The following is a 20,008-nucleotide window of genomic DNA, read 5'->3' as shown; positions in this document are numbered from 1 at the left end:
AAATTATATGAAATAGCTAAACAAATTATAGAAATGTGTATGTTTAAATTAAACAAAGGCGCTACATCAAGTCTCAAGAAAAAGTAAAAATATGATCAGATGACAGTATTCATTAAAAAACACTCTGAGCCAGGCATGACGACTCATGAAGTCCTAGTCAGAAGTCAGCTGGGACTACCAAATGAGACCTGCACCTGCTTTCTGCCCCTTTCTCCCTGACTCCCTCCCTCCATCCCCTACTCACATACGCACATACGCACACAGACACCACAGCTCTCCCCAGAAAAACAATAAAATATGTCTACAGGTTGGAGATGACTCAATGGCAGAGTGCTCTATCAGTAGTGGAACGTCCTAGCACATGTTGGGCCCAGGGTTTCATCTCTAGCACCCCCACCCCCACTCTCCAACCCCCCCCAAAAAAACCCTCTCAAGAGCTGTAGCAAACACCTCTTTTCGTAATCACATATTTTTTACAACAGTTTTCAGCCCGTTCTTACCTCAGTCATTAGCCATTGCTTCTGCTTGAGTCCAATATCCAAGTGTTGTGTCTCATCCAAAATCTCTTCTAGAGTTAAAGGATATGTGTCTCCTCGCTGATGCCGTGTCTATTGAGGGAAGTTTCAAACGTTAAGTGCATCAAGTCAGAGTCATAAACTAATCTTCTCAGGAATGTACAACACTATTATCTGAGGTAGTAAGTATAAATACCAGGATCAACAACATGAAATCATACAAAACCAGAGGGATAAAAATCAAACATTAAACTCAGAAGGAAAACAAAAATACCACAAACTAACCCGTAAACCAAGAGTGGGGATACACACCTGTAACCCCAGCATGTAGAAGGCTGAGGCAGGAAAATTACAAGTTCAAGACCAGCCTAGGTTACATGATGAGTTCAAGTACAGCCTGACCTACATGATTAGTTCAAACTAATGGAGGCTATATAACAAGATGCCAATGTGTTGAAAAGGAGGTCAACAGCAACAACAAATTTTTCTAGTCATTTTAAGAGTCAATTAAAAAGAAAAGAAAAAACTTGGAGGGAAACACAGATTAACAGAAAAAGAGATTTAGATCAGGAAAGTGCAATGTCTGATGCGTCCACTGGTTAAGGTACAAGGAAACAGGCAACCCTTAAGGAAGACAGAATGCACTCTAATGGCCTGCCATCAACAAGAACAATAACAAGAACATCAACAAGAATAATAACTGCAGCACACCACACTACACACTGAGGTTTTAAGCAGAGGAGTTCTCTTTGTGGCCCTTTCCCTGCTGGACCACAGTCATACATATGGTCACGCTTGACAAGAGGCGGCCTCTAGTGTCCTCCACTGTGCAAAAAGCTCAGGACGACACAAACAATGACATCATCAATGCCGTTGGAGACAGACTCATACCTGAAAACCTGTCTAGTCTGGGGTCTGATATCAAAAACACCTAGGCTTATTAAAAGAAGAGGCACATAGGTAAGCAGAAGGGTACTGGAGATTCATGAATGTCAAAGGAGGTGACTCAGAAGAGGATGTGGCTCCTGAACAGGCGTCTCAGAAGACACTGTGATTCTAAGATTCACTACCACATCCATTTTGGTGTGTACCTGGAGGTGAAGGGAAATGTTTTAAAAAATGGTTTCTTGTGGAACACATCCAAGGGATAAGACAGTAGGATTAGGAGGAAGAATGACCTCTGTGTATGAACCTTTTTATATTATTCTACATTTTATATTAAGAGATATATTTGTTATTCAAAACAAAAATAACTGCAAGGTTCTACCTCAGGTAGCAACAGAACCTGTTTTCTTTGGGCCTCAGTCCAGCCCTGTAAAACTCCTAATTCTCAACTTTTCACAACTAAAATGTTCCATGAAAAGCAGGGGGAAAAAGCATAAAATCTAATGTAACCCAAACAAAAAACATTAACTGTGCATTTGCTCTTCATTCATCCGAATCTTTAGCATTGACTACTATATTCTAAAGATGCAGAGATAAGACACAATGAAATGCCAATTATACTTACACTTTCCCAAGCTCCCAGTATTGGGGCCAAGTTAGACATGTATCTATAAAATTTAGGTGAAAGAATATTTCTTAAAAAGACAAATTTACAGGGCTGGAGAGATGGCTCTGAGGTTAAGAGCACTGGGTGTTCTTCCAGAGGTCCTGAGTTCAATTCCCAGCAACCACATGGTGGCTCACAACAACCTGTAATGAGATCTGGTGCCCTCTTCTGGCCTGCAGGCAGAACACTGTGTACATAATAAATCTTTAAAAAAAAAAAATCTCGCCGGGCAGTGGTGGCGCATGCCTTTAATCCCAGCACTCGGGAGGCAGAGCCAGGCGGATCTCTGTGAGTTCAAGGCCAGCCTGGGCTACAGAGTGAGTTCCAGGAAGGGCGCAAAGCTACACAGAGAAACCCTGTCCCCAAAAAAAAAATCTCATAATGAAGTTGAGATAGAGATCACTGAAGAGAGTGCTTGGTTAGCACACACACAGCCTAAAACAGCATGCCACCACACACACACAACCCTAGCACTGGGCGGTGGGGGCAGAAGGGTCAGAAGTCATCCTCCAAAGAGTGCATCTGAGGCCAGCCTAAAATGTAGCTCAGTAATAGTGGGTGGTTGCCTAGGACACACAAAGCCCTGAGTCTTTTAAACCATTTCTCCTCTTCCAGTCCTAACACACCTCAGTTCCAGTCAGTATTATCCAGGAGCACACTGTTCTCAGGAGAGTGTGATAAAAGCAAAGAGAACACTAGCAAAATAAAAATAAAATAAAAATTTAAATTTCTGGGAAAAAATCTTTATCTAATTCTCTTCAGGATTCCCAAGTTCATTCCGTAACTATTAGCTCAGAAAACAAAAACAGGGGGTTGGGGATTTAGCTCAGTGGTAGAGCGCTTGCCTAGTAAGCACAAGGCCCTGGGTTCCATCCTCAGCTCAAAAAAAAAAAAAAAAAAAAAGAAAATTAAAGATGCATAAAGAGCTAAAGCAGTATCAACTGGGGAGCCATTTCCTTTAGGTAACAAAGGTATTTCGCTGTTCTAATTATGCTACATAAAACCCATAAGTGGCATGTACCTTTATCTCAGAGGCAGGCAGAATTACATTTTAAGACCAGGTCTTTAAAAAAAAAAAAAAAAAGGCCAGTAAGATGGCTCAGTAGGTAAAGGTGCCTGATGCCAAACCCAATGCCCGGAGTTTGATCCCTGGACCCCACAATGTAGGAGAAAACCAACTTCTGAGTTGTCCCCCGACCACCACACGCACTGGCCACTGGCGATGAAACTTGTGAGTCTCCTAGTCTTGCAGTGCTAGGGACCGGACCCAGGGCCTCACACAGGCACACTATAGCTCTAGCTCCTGCCTTTCTGACTCATCTTCTAGAGGCCGAGGACGGGAACAGTGACTGGGCAGACACCAAGCCCTCTGACAGTCAGTAGTCCCCACTGGTGTGTGTGTGTGTGTGTGTGTGTGTGTGTGTGTGTGTGTGTGTGTGTGTGTGTGTGTGTGTGTGTGTGTGTGTGTGTTGTGTGTGTGTGTGTTTGTGTGTGTGTGTGTGTGTGTGTGTGTGTGCGCGCGTGCGTTTTGTGTGTGTGTGTGTGTGTGTGTGTGTGTGCACGCTGAGGACAGAAACAGTGACTGGGCAGACACCACACCCTCTGACAGTCAGTAGTCCCCACTGGGGTGTGCATCAAATGATGGCTGCCGCAAAGCTGGAGCTCCAGGTGGTTTGTGGCACATGACCTAGACAACTGTGCTCATCACAAACCCTCCATTAGAATTATCTTGGCTTTATGAACATTCATTTCTCTGCACTTCAACCTACAAAATCTAAAAACAGCAGACTTGGTGCCAGATTCCATTTTATCATCCTGCCAATAACTAACAAGCAGTAACTACCAAAAGAAAAGGATTATATTCCTTTCCTTGAGGGATGGATCACTGTTACATACAAATCGAACTGAATCAACCTACCCCAATCAACTTCTTATCAATAACTGCAAAGCAACTCAAATCAGAAGGCAAAAACACTGTCAGTTTCCTCCCACTGACTGACAGCTCCAGGACTCATCCAACTGTCAGAAGTAGACGGTCATAACGGTTTAACACATAGGGCAATAGGTGACTGGACTCAACAGTCAGAATTTACTGTCATCCGATACTGAGAAATACAAACTAAGATGTTCCTACTGGAAATCAAGTACAAACTCCACAATTCAGACACAGCCAGACACCCAGCTTCTAATACTTTGGAGTCAATGTTTCCGAAGATCCTCGGTGAGTTTCTTAACCTCCAAGCAGAGACTCAGTCGCCATCATCTGCTTGAACTGTGCAGTTTTTATTTCTCATATGAAAGAAGGAACTAGCTTAAAAACTACCCCCATCTTCTCATAGATGTTTTTCTGGGCCATGTCTCTACTGCATGGACATACTCTCTTTAAGTCAACTGGTGAGCTTAAGTTGTATACTTGACTATAATGTAAATTAAATTAAACATAATTGAGTGCATTACTGTAATGTCAGCTTAACGGAGGGCAAAAGACTGGAAACATTAAATATTTTAGGGGTTTCTTTAAGTATAATCAACATATGATAAACTACACATACTAAAATGAATAATTTGATAAATCTTGGCATATTTATATAAATACCTAACTTCTGAGAACCCCATCTTCTAACTCCCTTTTTATTTTGTCAAAAAAACTAAAGGGACTTTTGTTATGTGAGTACTTACTTTCATGTAATTCACAATCTTCGCAAGAACACCAAACTTATATCCAGAGCTTCCAGATAGTGCTTTCAAGTTAAATGATCCATTGCTATGATCTGAAAATAAAGTTTAAAAGAATTATTATAATATTTTCATATAATATGCTATTATGACTTGAGCAATGAAAATGATTTTAACTTTGGTAAAATATTTTTCTTTGAATTATTTCATCTAATGAAGTCTATCCTGTAATATTTTGGCAAAACTCACAAAATCCATGTATGTTTGTTGAATCATCAATTCCCACCCCTCACCCACCCTTCTTTAGAGAAAGGGTCTCACTCTAGTACACACTGGTCTTGAACTCACCATCCTCCACCTCAGCCTCCAAAGTGCTGGGACTATAAGATTATGACATATCCTAGGCTAAATATAATTTAAAAGTATTTAAATAGTTTGGGGAGGAGAGTGCTGGAGGTCAAATTCAGGGCCTTGTGTGGATTAGGCAAGCACTCTAACAGTGAGCTATACCCCTAGCCCAAAATACAAACACAAACTTGTTGTTGTCTGTTTTGAGATAAGAGTCTTAACTAGTAGATCATGCTAGCCTCCAAATCAGAGAGATCCACCTGCCTCAGCCTCCTCGGCTGGAATTTAAAGGCCTGTGCCACCACACCCAGCTCAAAATACAATTCTCTTACAAAGACCTTGATCACATTCTACTCCCACCTTAAACTTGCTTCGAGTCCTCCAATAATTAGACAAGAGAACATTATAATTGTAAGAAATGAGTGATGGATGGATAGACATCTATCACCCCATAATGCCCTCTTCATCTCCCTTACCCCCCACTTCCTCTCTCAGAAATCTTTACATACTGTTTCAAAATGTTTACCATTTTGTCACCTCCCTACAGACAGAGCCCTGATGCCATCGCTGTATCACAATGCATTTGAGCCAGACAGAAACGTTACAGAATTCACTATAAATACAAGAAAAGCATTTCCGACGCACACACACATTCTATTAGCAAGGCAGCAGGTCAGATACCAACTGCCCACACAGCTGATACACAAGGAGAGTGGGACTAAAGAAAAAAGAGGGGAAGCCATCTCTGGCATCAGCTTGGTAATAAGCATTTCAACAGAAGATTGCATTACCACAACCACAAGTCAAATATAGCAATTGTCAGAGATCCAAAACAGATTCTAGATGCCACATAATACCCCTTTTGAAATCAGTAAAAAGTGTTTACTGAATGTTTTCTGTCCTTTGATACTAAAATGCAATGTCTTTTGGAATTTTCCCTTAGAAATAGCTTATACTTTTGAAAAGTAACTCGATCGGCACATTAAAGTCTACTATGCTTCCAAAACCAACAGTAATATTAAGAATGCCTTACTGATATGCATTTCCAAATGATTTCAAAAGCCAGGGGTGGTGGCATAATCTATAATCTTGAAATCTGGTAGGCTGAGGCAGGAGCATGACAAAAGAGGAGGTACATGGGAGGGGTCAGAGGGAGGAAAGAGGAGAGGGGAAATGGCATAATTATATTATCTCAAAAAAATTAAAATAAAAAAACCTGTTTGCTGTTCTTCCAGAGGTCACATGAATTCAGTTCTCAACACCTACATCTGGCAGCTCACAGCTCTGGAACTCTAGCTCCAGGAAATCTAATACCCTCTTCTGGACTCCAAAGGCATCCATCCATTAAACACACTACACACACACACACACACACACACACACACACACATTATTTTAAGTTCATACTCTGCTACATAACAAGTCCAGGGCTATCCTGGGCTACAGAAGACCCTATCTCAACAATAGAACTCACTATGCAGACCAGGCCAGCCTCTACTACTTGAGTGCTGGAATTCAAAGTGTGTACCACCACGCCCTTTTAAGAGCTACTCCTTGGACTGGAGAGATGGCTCAGAGGTAAAAGCACTGGCTATTCTTCCAAAGGACCAGGGTTCAATTCCCAACACCCACATGGCAGCTCACAACTGTCTGCAACACCAACACCCTCACAGGCAAAACACTAGTACACATAAAAAAATTAATTTTTAAAAAATTTTTTTAAAAAGCCTGGCGTTGGTGGCACACGCCTTTAATCCCAGCACTCGGAAGGCAGAGCCAGGCAGATCTCTGTGAGCTAAAGGCCAGCCTGTGCTACAGAGTGAGTTCCAGGAAAGGCGCAAAGCTACACAGAGAAACCCTGTCTTGAAAAAACAAAAATAAAATAAAACAAAAAAGGAACTATTCCTTTAATTAAAAATAATTCTTGATTCTGTTATTAGGCCAAACTCTTATCACCATAACTAAAAATGACAATGAACAGTCAGTTACACTAAAAACATATCTTAAAATTTAGAATAGAAAAAAAAAAAAAAAAAAAAACTACCAAACTAAACTAACTCTGTGAGTTTGAGGCCAGCCTGGTCTCCAAAGCAAGTTCCAGGAAAGGTGCAAGCTACATAGAGAAATCCTGTCTCGGAAAAAAAAAAACAAAAACAAATAAAGAACTAAAGCATTATTTCTATTCCCTCAAAATTTCTCCCAAATACAAGCACTATTTGTTCATAACTCCAGAAGTCAAGACTTGAGAACATATTGAGGGAAAAATAAACAATTTTTTTGGTTAATTTTAAGCTTATTTATGGGATTTTATATCCATTTCCTGTTAGCACTTTACCAAGGTGGTTAACCTTGGCTGCTGTTTCCTAGGTAACTGCCTCTAGAGACTGTATTCTAGCCCCAGCACTGAACTATTCAGAGGGATGTGAATTTTTATAGGAAAAAAAATAAAAAACTAACAAATCATCAATCTGTTTCTATGTGAAAAATTAGCTTAAAGACAAAAAAGAGGGGTGGCAGCTGATACCCCAGACAGCTCTATTCAATTTATGAATGATCCTCTCCTCAGGACGGCAGGACTTCATGCAAATGAGCACAGAGGAAACAGTCAGCTGCATTATACAGCCAACCAATAGAAGCACAGCTCCATCTTGGCTGTGCACTGGACTGCATTACTAACAGACGATACCATCGCTTCAGCAGCATCTTTCCAGACAAGAGGTAGGCTTATTTGATCCTTTTTATTCAGTATCCATAGCCTTCAGAAGCAGTAGGAAAATATTTTACCATGAAAAAAAAAAAATCAAGCAGAAAGCATTATGCCTACAGAAAACATAAAAGCAATGTATTAACCCATTATTTTGTAGGATTTTATCATGAAAATGACGACTGCCCTGTGCTATTTGATAAGCATCCTTACCATCTGTTCCTTAATGGAAAATTCATTACATTTTCTACTAATCTGATCTATTCGGACCTTCAGTAAGACAAAAGCATTTGATGTTAACCTGGGTCTTTGCTAATTTCATTTTCTCAAAGCAAATTCATTTCAGTAGTCCGGTCTGTCTTAACAAAGGATGTTTCTCAAAGAAAAAAATCTAGAATAATAGCAAAGCCTTGGCTAAAGCTTTCTGATTATATGTACAAATTATATTGCCTGGTAAAAAGCAGTTATGGGAAAGCTTATATTTTAATAAATGAGAAGATAATTCAAATTATTTGTATTTGACTTTGAGTACTAATACAAAGAATGCCAAGAAAATACCAGTTATAATTTTTATATTAAAAACACTTTAACACGTATCATTATGAGTTGTATTATACTATAAGCAAAGATAATTTATAGAACATCAGATTTCCCCAACATCTTCATTAAAATAATTCCTCACAGTAAAATCTACTTTACCATAAAATATAAGCCATGTTATTACACAAAAATCTTTTAAAATATCTTTTCATCATAAGCCACATAAAAATTTAAAATAAATTATTCTTAAACTGGTATTAGATACATACAAATTTTTGATAAACTACATCTTAAAATTAAATGTGTCCTAAGAAAAGCTGGTTAAGAAAGAACAGTAATAGTATGTAGTAAAATTATTCTCCTGGCTCAGAGTAATCGACCAAATTTCTGTAAATAGTATCTGAAGATGACAATCTTCTTTAGCAGACGCTAGCTCCCCACGATAGACTGTACTTAACCAAATAAATGTCCACCCTTCACCTCGATGCTATCGATATCTACTACTAAGGTTTGGGTTTTTTTTCTCCTGTTTTCATAATTTCTATTCCTTTTGTTTCCTCATCAGCGTTCAGGTTACACAAACAGTATCTTGAAAAACTCAAAAGGCTGCTGTAACAAGATACTCCATCTCTCAGGTTCAGCACAGCAGGTTAATTACCTAGAAACCATTCTTGCTTACCACAGGAAATATGGGAGCCAAGTAACACAGAGAACAACTGTCAAATAAGTTAATTTACACCTTACCATTTCAAATTGTTTGAGCATTCGTTAACGGCCTATATTTTCATATAGTATGTCTATAATTAGCATAAATGGAGGCTGTTACTGTTCACCAAGTCATCTTTCAAGTACACCCTATCTCAGAGTCTCAGAGCTTAAATTAAATGAGTTGCTCTATATTTAAAGGCTATTATGATTAACTGATCATATTTCAAAGTGGTGTACTTAAAAGTTCCAGAGAATTCAATTTATAACTTTTTATCATAAATAGAGCTAAATCATAATTTCTAATCTGGTGATCCAGGGTCCCAAAACCACAAGACCATAAATATTCCACTGGGGCCTTTTGAAAAAGCTGAACAGGTAAAAGGAACATAGCAAATATAACATGAAATAAAACCCACCTAAAATTATATGATTTGCTTTAAGGCTTCCCATTCCTATAATAAAATTATAAAGGGGGAGGATCCACCAAGTATAAGACTATTATTGTTTCTATTTTTAATCATTTTCTCCCAGTTTTTATAACATGCTTACAGCATTTCCTTGAACAAATTTCATGTTAACTGGAAAAATGTCATCTAGAATAGGAAATCTTGATGGTGTACTTCTTTTTGAGTGCTTAGTTAAACCAAATCCGTTGCCACAAAATGTAGTCTTTACCTTAAATCTAACACACACACAGATTACTGGATCTTCTCTCTACTTTGGAGGAATACACAGTAAACTGAAGGTGGGGGGTGACGTCTACCACACAGGTGTGACTTGTTTCAGGTATGTAGAGGAGCTAGCTAAAGCAACAATGTTTTGACTTCCTCACCAGTTTCAACACTGTTGAAAGTGGCAAAACGTCCTAACATACAACCTAAGCTTGGAATACACGGTCTTTCTTAGTCACTGTTCTATTGCTGGGAAGAGACACCTTGACCACGGCAACTCTCAGGAAAGAGAGCATTTAATTGGAGCTTGCTTAAAGTTTCAGAGGTTTAGCACCATCATCGTGGTGAGGAACATGGCAGCAGGCAGACAGGCACTGGAACAGTAGCTGAGAGCTTGGGCCTGGCAGGGGCTTTTGAAATGTCAAAGCCCACCCCCAGTGACACACTTCCTCCAACAAGGCCACACCTTCTAATCTTTTCAAATAGTGCCACTCCCTGGTGACTGAACATTCAAATATGTGAGCCGATGGGGAGCATTCTTATTCAAACCACCACTCATAAACACTCCTTTCTAAACAGACACTTCCAGCAAAACACACAAGGCCCTTTGGTAAGCATACTGTTACTCCACGGTCATTGCAAGCATAATGACTATATGAAGTCTCACATGTAAATAAAGTTCACTATCTAGGGTGGGGATATAAGGCAAAGGCAGGGAGCTCCTAGCACAAACAAGGCTCTGGTGAAGTCTGGGTCTTCTATCCATCACTGTTACCTCTGCTCTTCAAAGAGAATCTGAAGCTGGGCAGTGGTGGTGCCTGCCTTTAATCCCAGCACTTGGGAGGCAGAGACTGGCAGATCTCTGAGTTACACAGAGAAACCATGTCTCAGAACGCCCTCCGCCCCCCCAAAAAAAGAAAAAAATCTGAAAATTCATTCATGTTAACATAAAAACTGTGACAATATATAGGTTCCTTGCATGAATATTCACATTATACTAGTGTCATAAATCTTAAAGGTGTTTCAAAAGACAAACATTGTAAAGTCACATAGACAAGTACCTTTATTAAAGAAGCCAGGTAAAAAGGACCTAGCCATGACACATATATACCACACCTACCCACAACCCACACACCTAAATTCCATCTCTAACCAAGTTTCTGAGTACTTGTACGTTTGTGTCCATGGTGTTTAGACTCAGAGACCTCAACAACACATACACTGGATCAGCCTATTAGGGCATCCACACCACACAACCTAAGAGGCACAACTTAATACTGCATTATATGACAACGGTACCATAAAGCACAAGGCAGCTTGTTTTGTTTTTGGTTTTGTTGTTTTTGGTTTTTTGGTTTGTTTGTTTTTTTTTTTTTTCTCATAAAAATGTGCTCCACAGGGTGTGGATCAGGTGCATCTTATCCCTAACCCAGAAGCTATCTCCAACTGATAGCCACTTGTGAATGAAAACTTAGTTTTCTCCAAGGGATTTTCACTGGGGAAACAAACCACTCTTAAGGGCAGGCCCCATGCCCAACAGTAGATGGTCAACACCAAAGGAACTCAGTAGCTTCCTTGAAGGATCTCTGGCTAATAATGTTAAGTCAAGGCATTTTTTTGAACCTTGTAAGTCCTTTGCATATACATTACAGCTTCCAGTTTTATGTTTTTATGGGATCCCTGTGTGTGCACACCTGACGTGTATGGGTGTGTCTCTGCATCTGTTTCCTGTGCATTCCTTTGGCTCTTTTTAGTTTGGTTTTTGTATTATTCCGATTTGCTTTTGTTTTATCTTATTTCATTATTATTCCAGAAATGCCTAACTGTTTTCTAAGGAGAAACAGGAAGGGTATGGATCCAGATGGGAGGGAAGGTAGGAAGGAACTAGAAGGCATATGACGGGAAGAACCATTATTACAATATATTGTATGAGAAAAATCAATTTTAAATTATAAAAAAAAATTTGCTCTGAAGAGAACATTCCAAGGATAAGGTTAATTTTGATTTATTTTTATTTTATGTTCATTGGTGTTTTGTCTGCATGTATGTCTGAATGAGGGTGTCAGATCACTTGGCACTGATTACAGACAGTTGTTAGTTGTGAGCTGCCGTGTGGGTGCTGGGAATTGAACCCAGGTCCTCTGGAAGAGCAGCCAGTGCTCTGAACCACTGAGCCATCTCTCCAGCCCCCGATAAAGTCACTTTGAAATCCTGGGTCTAGAGACACGGCTTGAATGAAATGTAGTACGAAGTGGCATACCTCACTTACTGACGATGTAACTTGATGTGTCCCGGAAATAATAAAAGTCAGTTAGGGGCTGGAGAGAGGGCTCAGTGGTTAAGAGCACTGGCTGCTCTCCCAGAGGACCTGGGTTCAATTCCCAGCATCCACATGGCAGCTTATGGCTGTAATTCCTGTTCCAGGGGATCTGACACCTTCACACCAATGCATATAAAATAAACTTTAAAAAAAAAAAAAAGGTCACATACCACCCATTAAGCATGTTGTCACCCACTAAAGAATGAAAAGTAATCAAGTACCATGAAACAGAAGTCTTAAGTTCACACAAAATATGTATTTAAGCCTTTACTTATGACTTCAGCTAATAAATCTAACCTTCAAATACAGGAAGCAAGCAAGAGGCTAGCCAGAGAGATTGGATTTTGTAAAAACAAACTTGATTTAGAACTTAGAAAACATAACTTTGGTAAAAGTTATAACATTCTGGTATTAGGAAGACAAATTTAACCAATATGACTTCACAGTTGGGGTGTGGAAATAACACCCTGCTTGTATTTAGAAACATCTTCATCTTTTAGAAATAAGTGCTGAAATATTTCTAGACTGAATAACACCCAATGACGCATGTGACAGAAGCAAGCGGGTAAGGCACGGAATGGCCAACCCTGGTAAATGAAGATCAACTTGGGGCACTTGCTCTTCCTTGTTTTTCGTTTTTGTTGTTGTTGTTGTTTTTGAGACAGGGTTTCTCTGTGTAGCTTTGCACCTTTCCTGTAGCTCACTCTGCAGACTAGCCTAGCCTCAAACTCAGAGATCCGCCTGGCTCTGCCTTCCGAGTGCTGGGATTAAAGGCGTGTGCCACCACCTCCCCGCCTTACTTGCTTTTATGACAAAGGTCTCACTGTACAGCTGAGACCTCTCTGGAAGTCCCAATGTAGCCCAGGCTGGCCTCAAACTCAGGTTCCTCCTGCATCTGTCTCCCAAGTGCTGGGATCACAGGTGTGTAACAATGTCAGGGTTATACTCTTTATGTACTATGTTGAAGTCTTCTTTACACAAAATATACAAATTAAAGACATCTCTATAATTTAGAAAAACCACTCAGTACACAGTGGGTGATTAACATTTGTTGTAAATACACATGAAACACTGTTTACAACTATGTAGTAAAGAAAAAGCATAAAAGTATCAGTGAATTAAGGAAATAAAATCATGTTTTTATTTCCTTTTTTCTTCTCTTTTATATACTGGATAGGTATTTAGTAACTCCTTAAAATATTTTTAAAAAAATCAAGATAATGGGGGACTGGGTATGGTGGCATACGCCTTTAATCCCAGCACTTGGGAATCAGAGGCAGGCAGACCTCTGAGTTTGAAGCCAGCCAGGTCTCCACAACAAGGTCCAGGTCAGCCAAGGCTACATAGTGAGACTCTATTCCAAAAAAGAAAAAGAAAATTAATTACTGTATTTTATACTAGCAATTTTTCAATCTTCACCTTCTCATGTAAGGCATAACAAGTATCAGGTTAACAACATTATAACGCACTATTATAATCTCAGCACTAAATAGGCAAAGAAAAAAAGATCCAAAGTTCAAAATCATCCTTAACTACATACCAAATTTAGGACCACCATAAAAAAAAAAAAAAAAAAAAAAAAAAAAAAAAAGCAGCCAAGGAAGGAGCCTACTCGTATAAAAACAAATTTAACTCATTAGCTTACTTTATGAAATTAATAACTGACACTTCTTTTTTTTTTTTTTTTTTTTTTTTTTTCGAGACAGGGTTTCTCTGTGTAGCTTTGCACCTTTTCCTGGAACTCACTTGGTAGCCCAGGCTGGCCTCGAACTCACAGAGATCCGCCTGGCTCTGCCTCCCGAGTGCTGGGATTAAAGGCGTGGGCCACCACCGCCCGGCTCTAACTGACACTTCTTAAAGAACTCAATTTATCTGCTTTTAAAAAATGTATTTGTATGGGGGGGCACATTTCCCATGCCTTGGCGGCCCGAGGCAAACCTGCAGTCAGTTCTCTCCACCACGCAGACCTGGAGATCACAGTCAGTCATTAGGCTTGGCAGCCAGCGTCTTTACCTCCAGAGCCATCTTGCCAGCCCTAAACTTATCCACTTTAAAGATGACTGTCGCTGGGCGGTGGTGGCGCACGCCTTTAATCCCAGCACTCGGGAAGCAGAGCCAGGCGGATCTCTGTGAGTTCGAGGCCAGCCTGGGCTACCAAGTGAGCTCCAGGAAAGGCGCAAAGCTACGCAGAGAAACCCTGTCTCGAAAAACCAAAAAAAAATAAAAAATAAAAAAAAAAAATAAAGATGACTGTCCACAGTCACTTAGGTTTATAAAACACTCGAGACTTTTATCTACAACTAATTAGTAATCCCAGACAACTTTCATCTAAAACTTTAGTTTGTCCTCCTACTGAAAACTGTCAGGATTTGGCTTTTCTCTTCCTGTTACTTTATATTCAGCTACAATTTCTAGATTCAGATCCAAGTTGACGGAAGAGGCAAAAGGAAACAGAAACACCCTAACCAGGTGAGAAGCACCCGAAGTGTGACGACAAGACTTCCCAAGGATAATTGCTCACCGATACTGCTTTAGTCAAGCTTCAAGCTGCCTGTTTTTACTCTTTATTAGCAGTAAATCCCATACATAAAATTTTCTTCTATCTGTGTGTGTAAAGTCCTAAACACAAATACTATCTAATAATAAGTGAAATCCATAAAAGCTAGGGTGTAATTTACTGGTTGGCATAAACACAAAAAACTTGAAATGTGATTGATTCAGTTATTACTTTTGTTAGACTGTAAGTCAAGCCCACGGTGACTCTATGAATCCACTAAGGAACTTCAGTGCTGAGATCTGAACGAACGCACAGGTCTCTAGTTTGGTTATAAATACTCATTTTCTCCCTCTGTGTAGATCCCAAACCGCAGTAAACAAGTGGGGCCCCAAGGATGGCTTCTGGTCACTGGAACGAGACCACGCCCTCTGTTCCGCAGGGCCTGGGCTTCCAAGTGCAAACCATCTACCCGTTCCACGACAACTGGAACACGGCCTGCTTTGTCATCCTGCTGCTGTTCATGTTCACCGTGGTGTCCTTAGTCGTGCTGGCTTTCCTCTACGAGGCACTCGACTGCTGCTGCTGGGCCAAGAACAAAACTGTGAAGGACTTGAAAAGCGAGCCCAACCCTCTCCGGAGTATGATGGACAACATCCGAAAACGGGACAGTGAGGTGGTCTAGCCCTCCTCAGAAGACAAACAAAAGCTTACAGGCCTCTGCCTCTTGAGGAAAACGGAAATTTCCTGAAGGCAACCCTTACGACAACACTGATGCTGACTTTGAGTGGCTCAAAGATTTCCAGTAGAAAACAAGTGAGATGTGCACTTGTGTGTGTGTGTGTGTGTGTGTGTCCTTCCTTAAATACACAGTTCATGATGAGAACTACTGTCTACCTAACACGGCATCTCAAAAACTACACGAACTATTCCCAGCACCCACCAGAGGGAATACTGAGCAACAGTACTCCAGTTTCCAGGCAAATACAACATCAGCAGAGCTAACTGCTAAAGAAAGTAACTTGTGCCTGGTCACACACATTAAAAACAAGTGTTTAGATAGTAAAATCCTACTTAAAATGTGCCTCTAAATCCCGAGTAAAACATTTCCAGGTCTCACAGTGGTGGCGCACACCTTTACACTTTAATCGCAGCACTCAGGAGGCAGAGGCAGGCGGATCTCTGTGAGTTCGAGGCCAACCTGGTCTAGAGTGAGTTCCAGGACAGCCAGGGCTATACAGTCTGTCTTGGGGGAGGGGGGACATTTCCACTACAGAGTCCCTTTGTTATAGCAGGAAGAAGGGGATGAGATAGCCTTGATATGTAGCCCAGGCTGACCTCAATCTTGAAGCAACCATACTGCCTCAGCCTCCAAAACGATGGTATCACAGGCATGTGCCACCATGGCACGAGTCCCTATTTATTACAATCCAGTATTTTAAAACTCATTGAAGACAGTATTTTTTTTTTTTTTTTTTTTTTTTTTGGTTTTTCGAGACAGGGTTTCTCTGTGTAGCTTTGCGCCTTTCCTGGGACTCACTTGGTAGCCCAGGCTGGCCTCAAACTCACAGAGATCCGCCTGGCTCTGCCTCCCGAGTGCTGGGATTAAAGGCGTGTGCCACCACCGCCCGGCGAAGACAGTATTTTTTTTAATCTTATTTATTTACTTTTGGCTTTTTGAGACAGGGTTTCTCTATGTAGCCCTGGCTGTCCTGGAATTCACTCTGTAGACCAGGCTGGCCTCGAACTCAGAGCTCCACCTGCCTCTGCCTCCCAAGTACTGGGAATAAAGATGTGTGCCACCATGCCTGGCTCATTATTTTTACTTCTCTTATTCACGCTATCAAGACCTAAGGATACTCAATACAGAAACTTGCAAAGACAGGTGGAAAGGGTTTGTTGGAGCTGACAGTGTAATAATACATAAAAAGAATACATACGCATGTTTGGGTTTTGGAATGTTTGGTTCATTTTGAAGCGCCACTCCCTGAGTATGGGGATTACTGGTCACACTACCACACCTGGCTCTAATAATAGCATTAGAGACTCGAGACCAATTAAGAACTGTGGCAGTTTGGGATTGGGAGATCACTCAGTGGGTAAAGCACTTGCCATACCATGAGACCCTGAATCCAGATCCCCAGAACTCAAGGCTCCTATAGCAAAGACATGACAACCTCCTGAAGTTTATGGTCATGGGCCAGCTAGCCGGGTTACACAGCAACAAGACACCCTGTTTCCAGATGGACGCCAATGAAAGACAGCTGCACTTGACTTCGGGCCTCTATACACATTCCGTGGAAGACCTGCACACACACACACGCACAAACTTCAAAAGAAGAAGAACGTGATAGTTTATGCCAGGTGTAATGTCTGCAATCCCAGCAGAGGCAGAAGACTGCCACAAGCCAAGGCCAGCAAGACCCCGGCTAAAATAGAGAAATACACAAGTTTCCTTTGACTTACTTATTTTTAAATGCACATGGATGTTTTGCCTGGTTTTATGTGCACTATCTGTATGCCTGTTGCTCACGCAGGCCAGAAGAGGGCATCAGATGAGGGTGATGTACATACAGAGAATTAAGCCTAGCTCCTCTGCAAGAACAGCAAGTGCTCTTATGGCTATGCAGATAATGTATTTTACAATCTTAATATTGCTTTGCTATTACCTCTGAGGAAATCTAAGAAAACCATTACACTACCTTCAAGCCATAAACAACAGCTACAAATTTACTTTAGGAAATTATCTCAGAATAAATCATCTCTATACATGCATATTTAAAAGGTCATAAAGAAATCCATTATTTTATATGCTATTTTTAAAAACTACATTAGGGGCTGGAAAGATAGCTCAGGATTAAGAACTGTTGCTGCTCTTCCAGAGGACCCAGGTTCAATTCCCAACATCCATATGGCAGCTCATATCTATGACTCCAGTTCCAGGGCAATCAAATGCCCTTTTTGGTCTCCCCAAGCACCAGACACGAATGTCGTGCATGGCATACATGAGGCAAAATACCTGTACACATAAAGTAATTGTTAAAGAAATGTTCATAACTACATCTTAAAAAGCAAATGAAACAGGGGTTGCCGAGATGGCTCAGTTAAAAGCACTTGCTGCTCTCTCAGAGGACCCAGGTTCAGTTCCCAGTATCCCCACAGCAGCTTACAGCTGTCTGTGACACCAGTTCCAGGAGATCCACCCTCTTCTGCCCTCCGCAGACACTGCACGCCTGTGATATACGTACACACACACAGTCAAAACACTCATACACAGAAATAACTGTTCAAAGAAAAGTAAATGAAACAGATTCACTCTGAAAAAGGAAGCTAGCAGGCAGCAGAGGCTGAGAACTCTGCACACCCTCCGTTCAATCCCTAGCACTGCAAAAAGGAAAAAACAAACAAAGAAGCTCAGGGGACAGAGATCATTTCCAATATTAAAAAAAAATGAAAATACACCTTTCACTAAATATACCAGTCATCTTACTAGATTAAAAGGCCACAATACTACTACAAAACAGAATATATTTTGTCTTCTGAAGTTCATCGTTTTATTTTGTGTGTATGCGTTGGTGTATGTGTGCGCATGCATGCAGGGGGGGGGCAGGTGTCTCCTCTACTGCTCTCATTGACCCTGGATCTCACTGACTGGCAAGAAGGGCTGGCAAGCCAGGCCAAGGGAGCCTCCTGTCTGTCTCCCCTTTATGTAAGGGGCTGGGGATCCAGACTCGGGTCTTCACGGTCACACAGCAAGCCCTTTATCTGCTGAACCGTCTCCCCAGCTCTGACAGTTAATATTACAATAGATGCTAGTTTAAGGTTATACACACAAAGACCGGACAAATGCAGACTAACTGATACAGTAAGAGGATTGTGGCTGAGTAGCATCTTCCTGGAGATAAAACATTCCATCCTGCAGGGAAGCTCAAGATAGAAAGTAAACAACTCAAACCAGCTACAGGAAGTCCCTGAAACTGGCCAGACTCACTAGGTCTCTCTCTTTCCCCAAAATATATAAGTAGTAAAGACTGCTAAGAGTCACACTCAGACAAGCCCCCTGGGAACAGAGACCAACTGAGCTCCCTGGAAGAGGCCCAAACCAGCTGAGACATCTGGAAAGGACACTCCCCAACCAGTTGAGCTGCCTACTAGGTTTCCAGCTTTGGTGATACAACTGTCTTTTGAGTCCTTTCTGCCCCTGTAAATAACCCTAATAAAACTCATTGGTTCACCAAGTAAGACTTTGATAGTGTATGTACTTTGTTCTCTCAATCAGTTCCCTATTTGAGTAACTAGGTATGTGTATGGGAGGTAGAGGGGTGTCCTCCCTAGGAAATCTGTTACGCGATTGTGGAGAGTGCTAGGGTTTGCAAAGGGCCTTTTTTTTTTTTTTTAAATCTCCACTACTAATGACTTTTTGTGCATAATTATGTAAAGAGAAGGGAGTAGAAATCTGTTAATTTTACTTTAAAGAACACTCACTAATTGACAGCATACAATCACATCCACAAAGCGTTATCTTTTACATGTTTTTCTGCTTTTTTTCCCCCAGAGCTGAGGACGGAACCCAGGGCCCTGCACTTGCTAGGCAAGCGGTCTACCACTGAGCTAAATCCCCAACCCCATGTTTTTCTAACTAACCAAAGAAACACAAAGCTGGGCATGGCGGCTCACACCTTTACCCTCAGTCAGAAGACTGAGGCACAAAGACTGGCTAGACAGTAAGTTCCAGGCCAGTCCTGGACTATGGTAATAACATTCTCAAAATGATGATACTAATATAAAGGGCTTGTAATACCTAAGTATATAAAATACCATGTAACCAGGCACTATTCCTAACACTAGTACAACCACATTTGGATCTTTAACGTCTAGATTTTGTTGTTGTTATTACTTTTGTGTACGTACGCATGATGTGAGGTCAGAGAACAACTCTGTGGAGTCCGTCCTTTCACCTTCATGTGGGTTCTGGAGATCCAATTCAGGCGGCCAGAGTTGTGTGACAATCGCCTTTATCCGCTGAGTCATCCTGCCAACCCTAATCTCTAGATTTTTAAATACACACTACTATTCCCCCACTACTTCATCTTGTAATTTAGCCATTTAACAAACGTTTATTGAACTTACATAAGAGTTTAGGCCAAAGACAGTGGCAAGCCAGTAATCATGCTATTACAACAAAGCATCATAGAAGCTGCGTCAGAAAGAAGGGTGATTTTTAAATTTTATTTATTAGTATTTGTGCATATGTGTATGTAAATGCATGTACCATGGCCCATATATGGAAGTCAAAAGCCAACTTTCAGGATTCCTCTGTTCTTTTCTTCCATCACAGGTTTCAGGGACTGCACTCAAGTCTGTTAGGTTTCACAGCAAGGGACTTTACCACCTTGTGGTGTCTCCCCCTCACCTTGCCCCCCCACCACAACCACCACCAAACCTTGAGACCAAGTTTCTCACTGAACCTAGGCATCACC

At 40.9% G+C, this 20,008-nt stretch overlaps 2 protein-coding genes across 6 annotated transcripts in view; one reads left to right on the top strand and one right to left on the bottom strand.

Annotated features, from left to right (window-relative positions):
• Gtf2e2 (general transcription factor IIE subunit 2) overlaps positions 1-20,008 on the bottom strand; it is a 48,538-nt gene that overhangs the window by 20,794 nt on the left and 7,736 nt on the right. For all 5 annotated transcript variants that reach the window (XM_028877184.2, XM_028877185.2, XM_037211684.1 and 2 more), the window contains exons 3-4: positions 4,747-4,838; positions 501-608 (exon numbers count right to left, since the gene is read on the bottom strand). In XM_028877184.2, coding sequence (XP_028733017.1) covers positions 501-608; positions 4,747-4,838 — 200 coding nt within the window. The remainder of the gene's footprint in view (positions 1-500; positions 609-4,746; positions 4,839-20,008) is intronic.
• On the top strand, positions 7,519-15,697 carry Smim18 (small integral membrane protein 18). Its single transcript, XM_028877186.2, has 2 exons — positions 7,519-7,809; positions 14,891-15,697. Exon 2 carries the CDS (start codon positions 14,926-14,928, stop codon positions 15,211-15,213), a length of 288 nt encoding a protein of 95 aa, XP_028733019.1. The 5' UTR covers positions 7,519-7,809; positions 14,891-14,925; the 3' UTR covers positions 15,214-15,697.

The sequence above is a fragment of the Peromyscus leucopus genome, chromosome 17 (assembly GCF_004664715.2).
Source record: "Peromyscus leucopus breed LL Stock chromosome 17, UCI_PerLeu_2.1, whole genome shotgun sequence".
NCBI classification, from domain to species: Eukaryota; Metazoa; Chordata; class Mammalia; order Rodentia; family Cricetidae; genus Peromyscus; species Peromyscus leucopus.
This window is presented reverse-complemented; position numbering and strand designations above follow the sequence as displayed.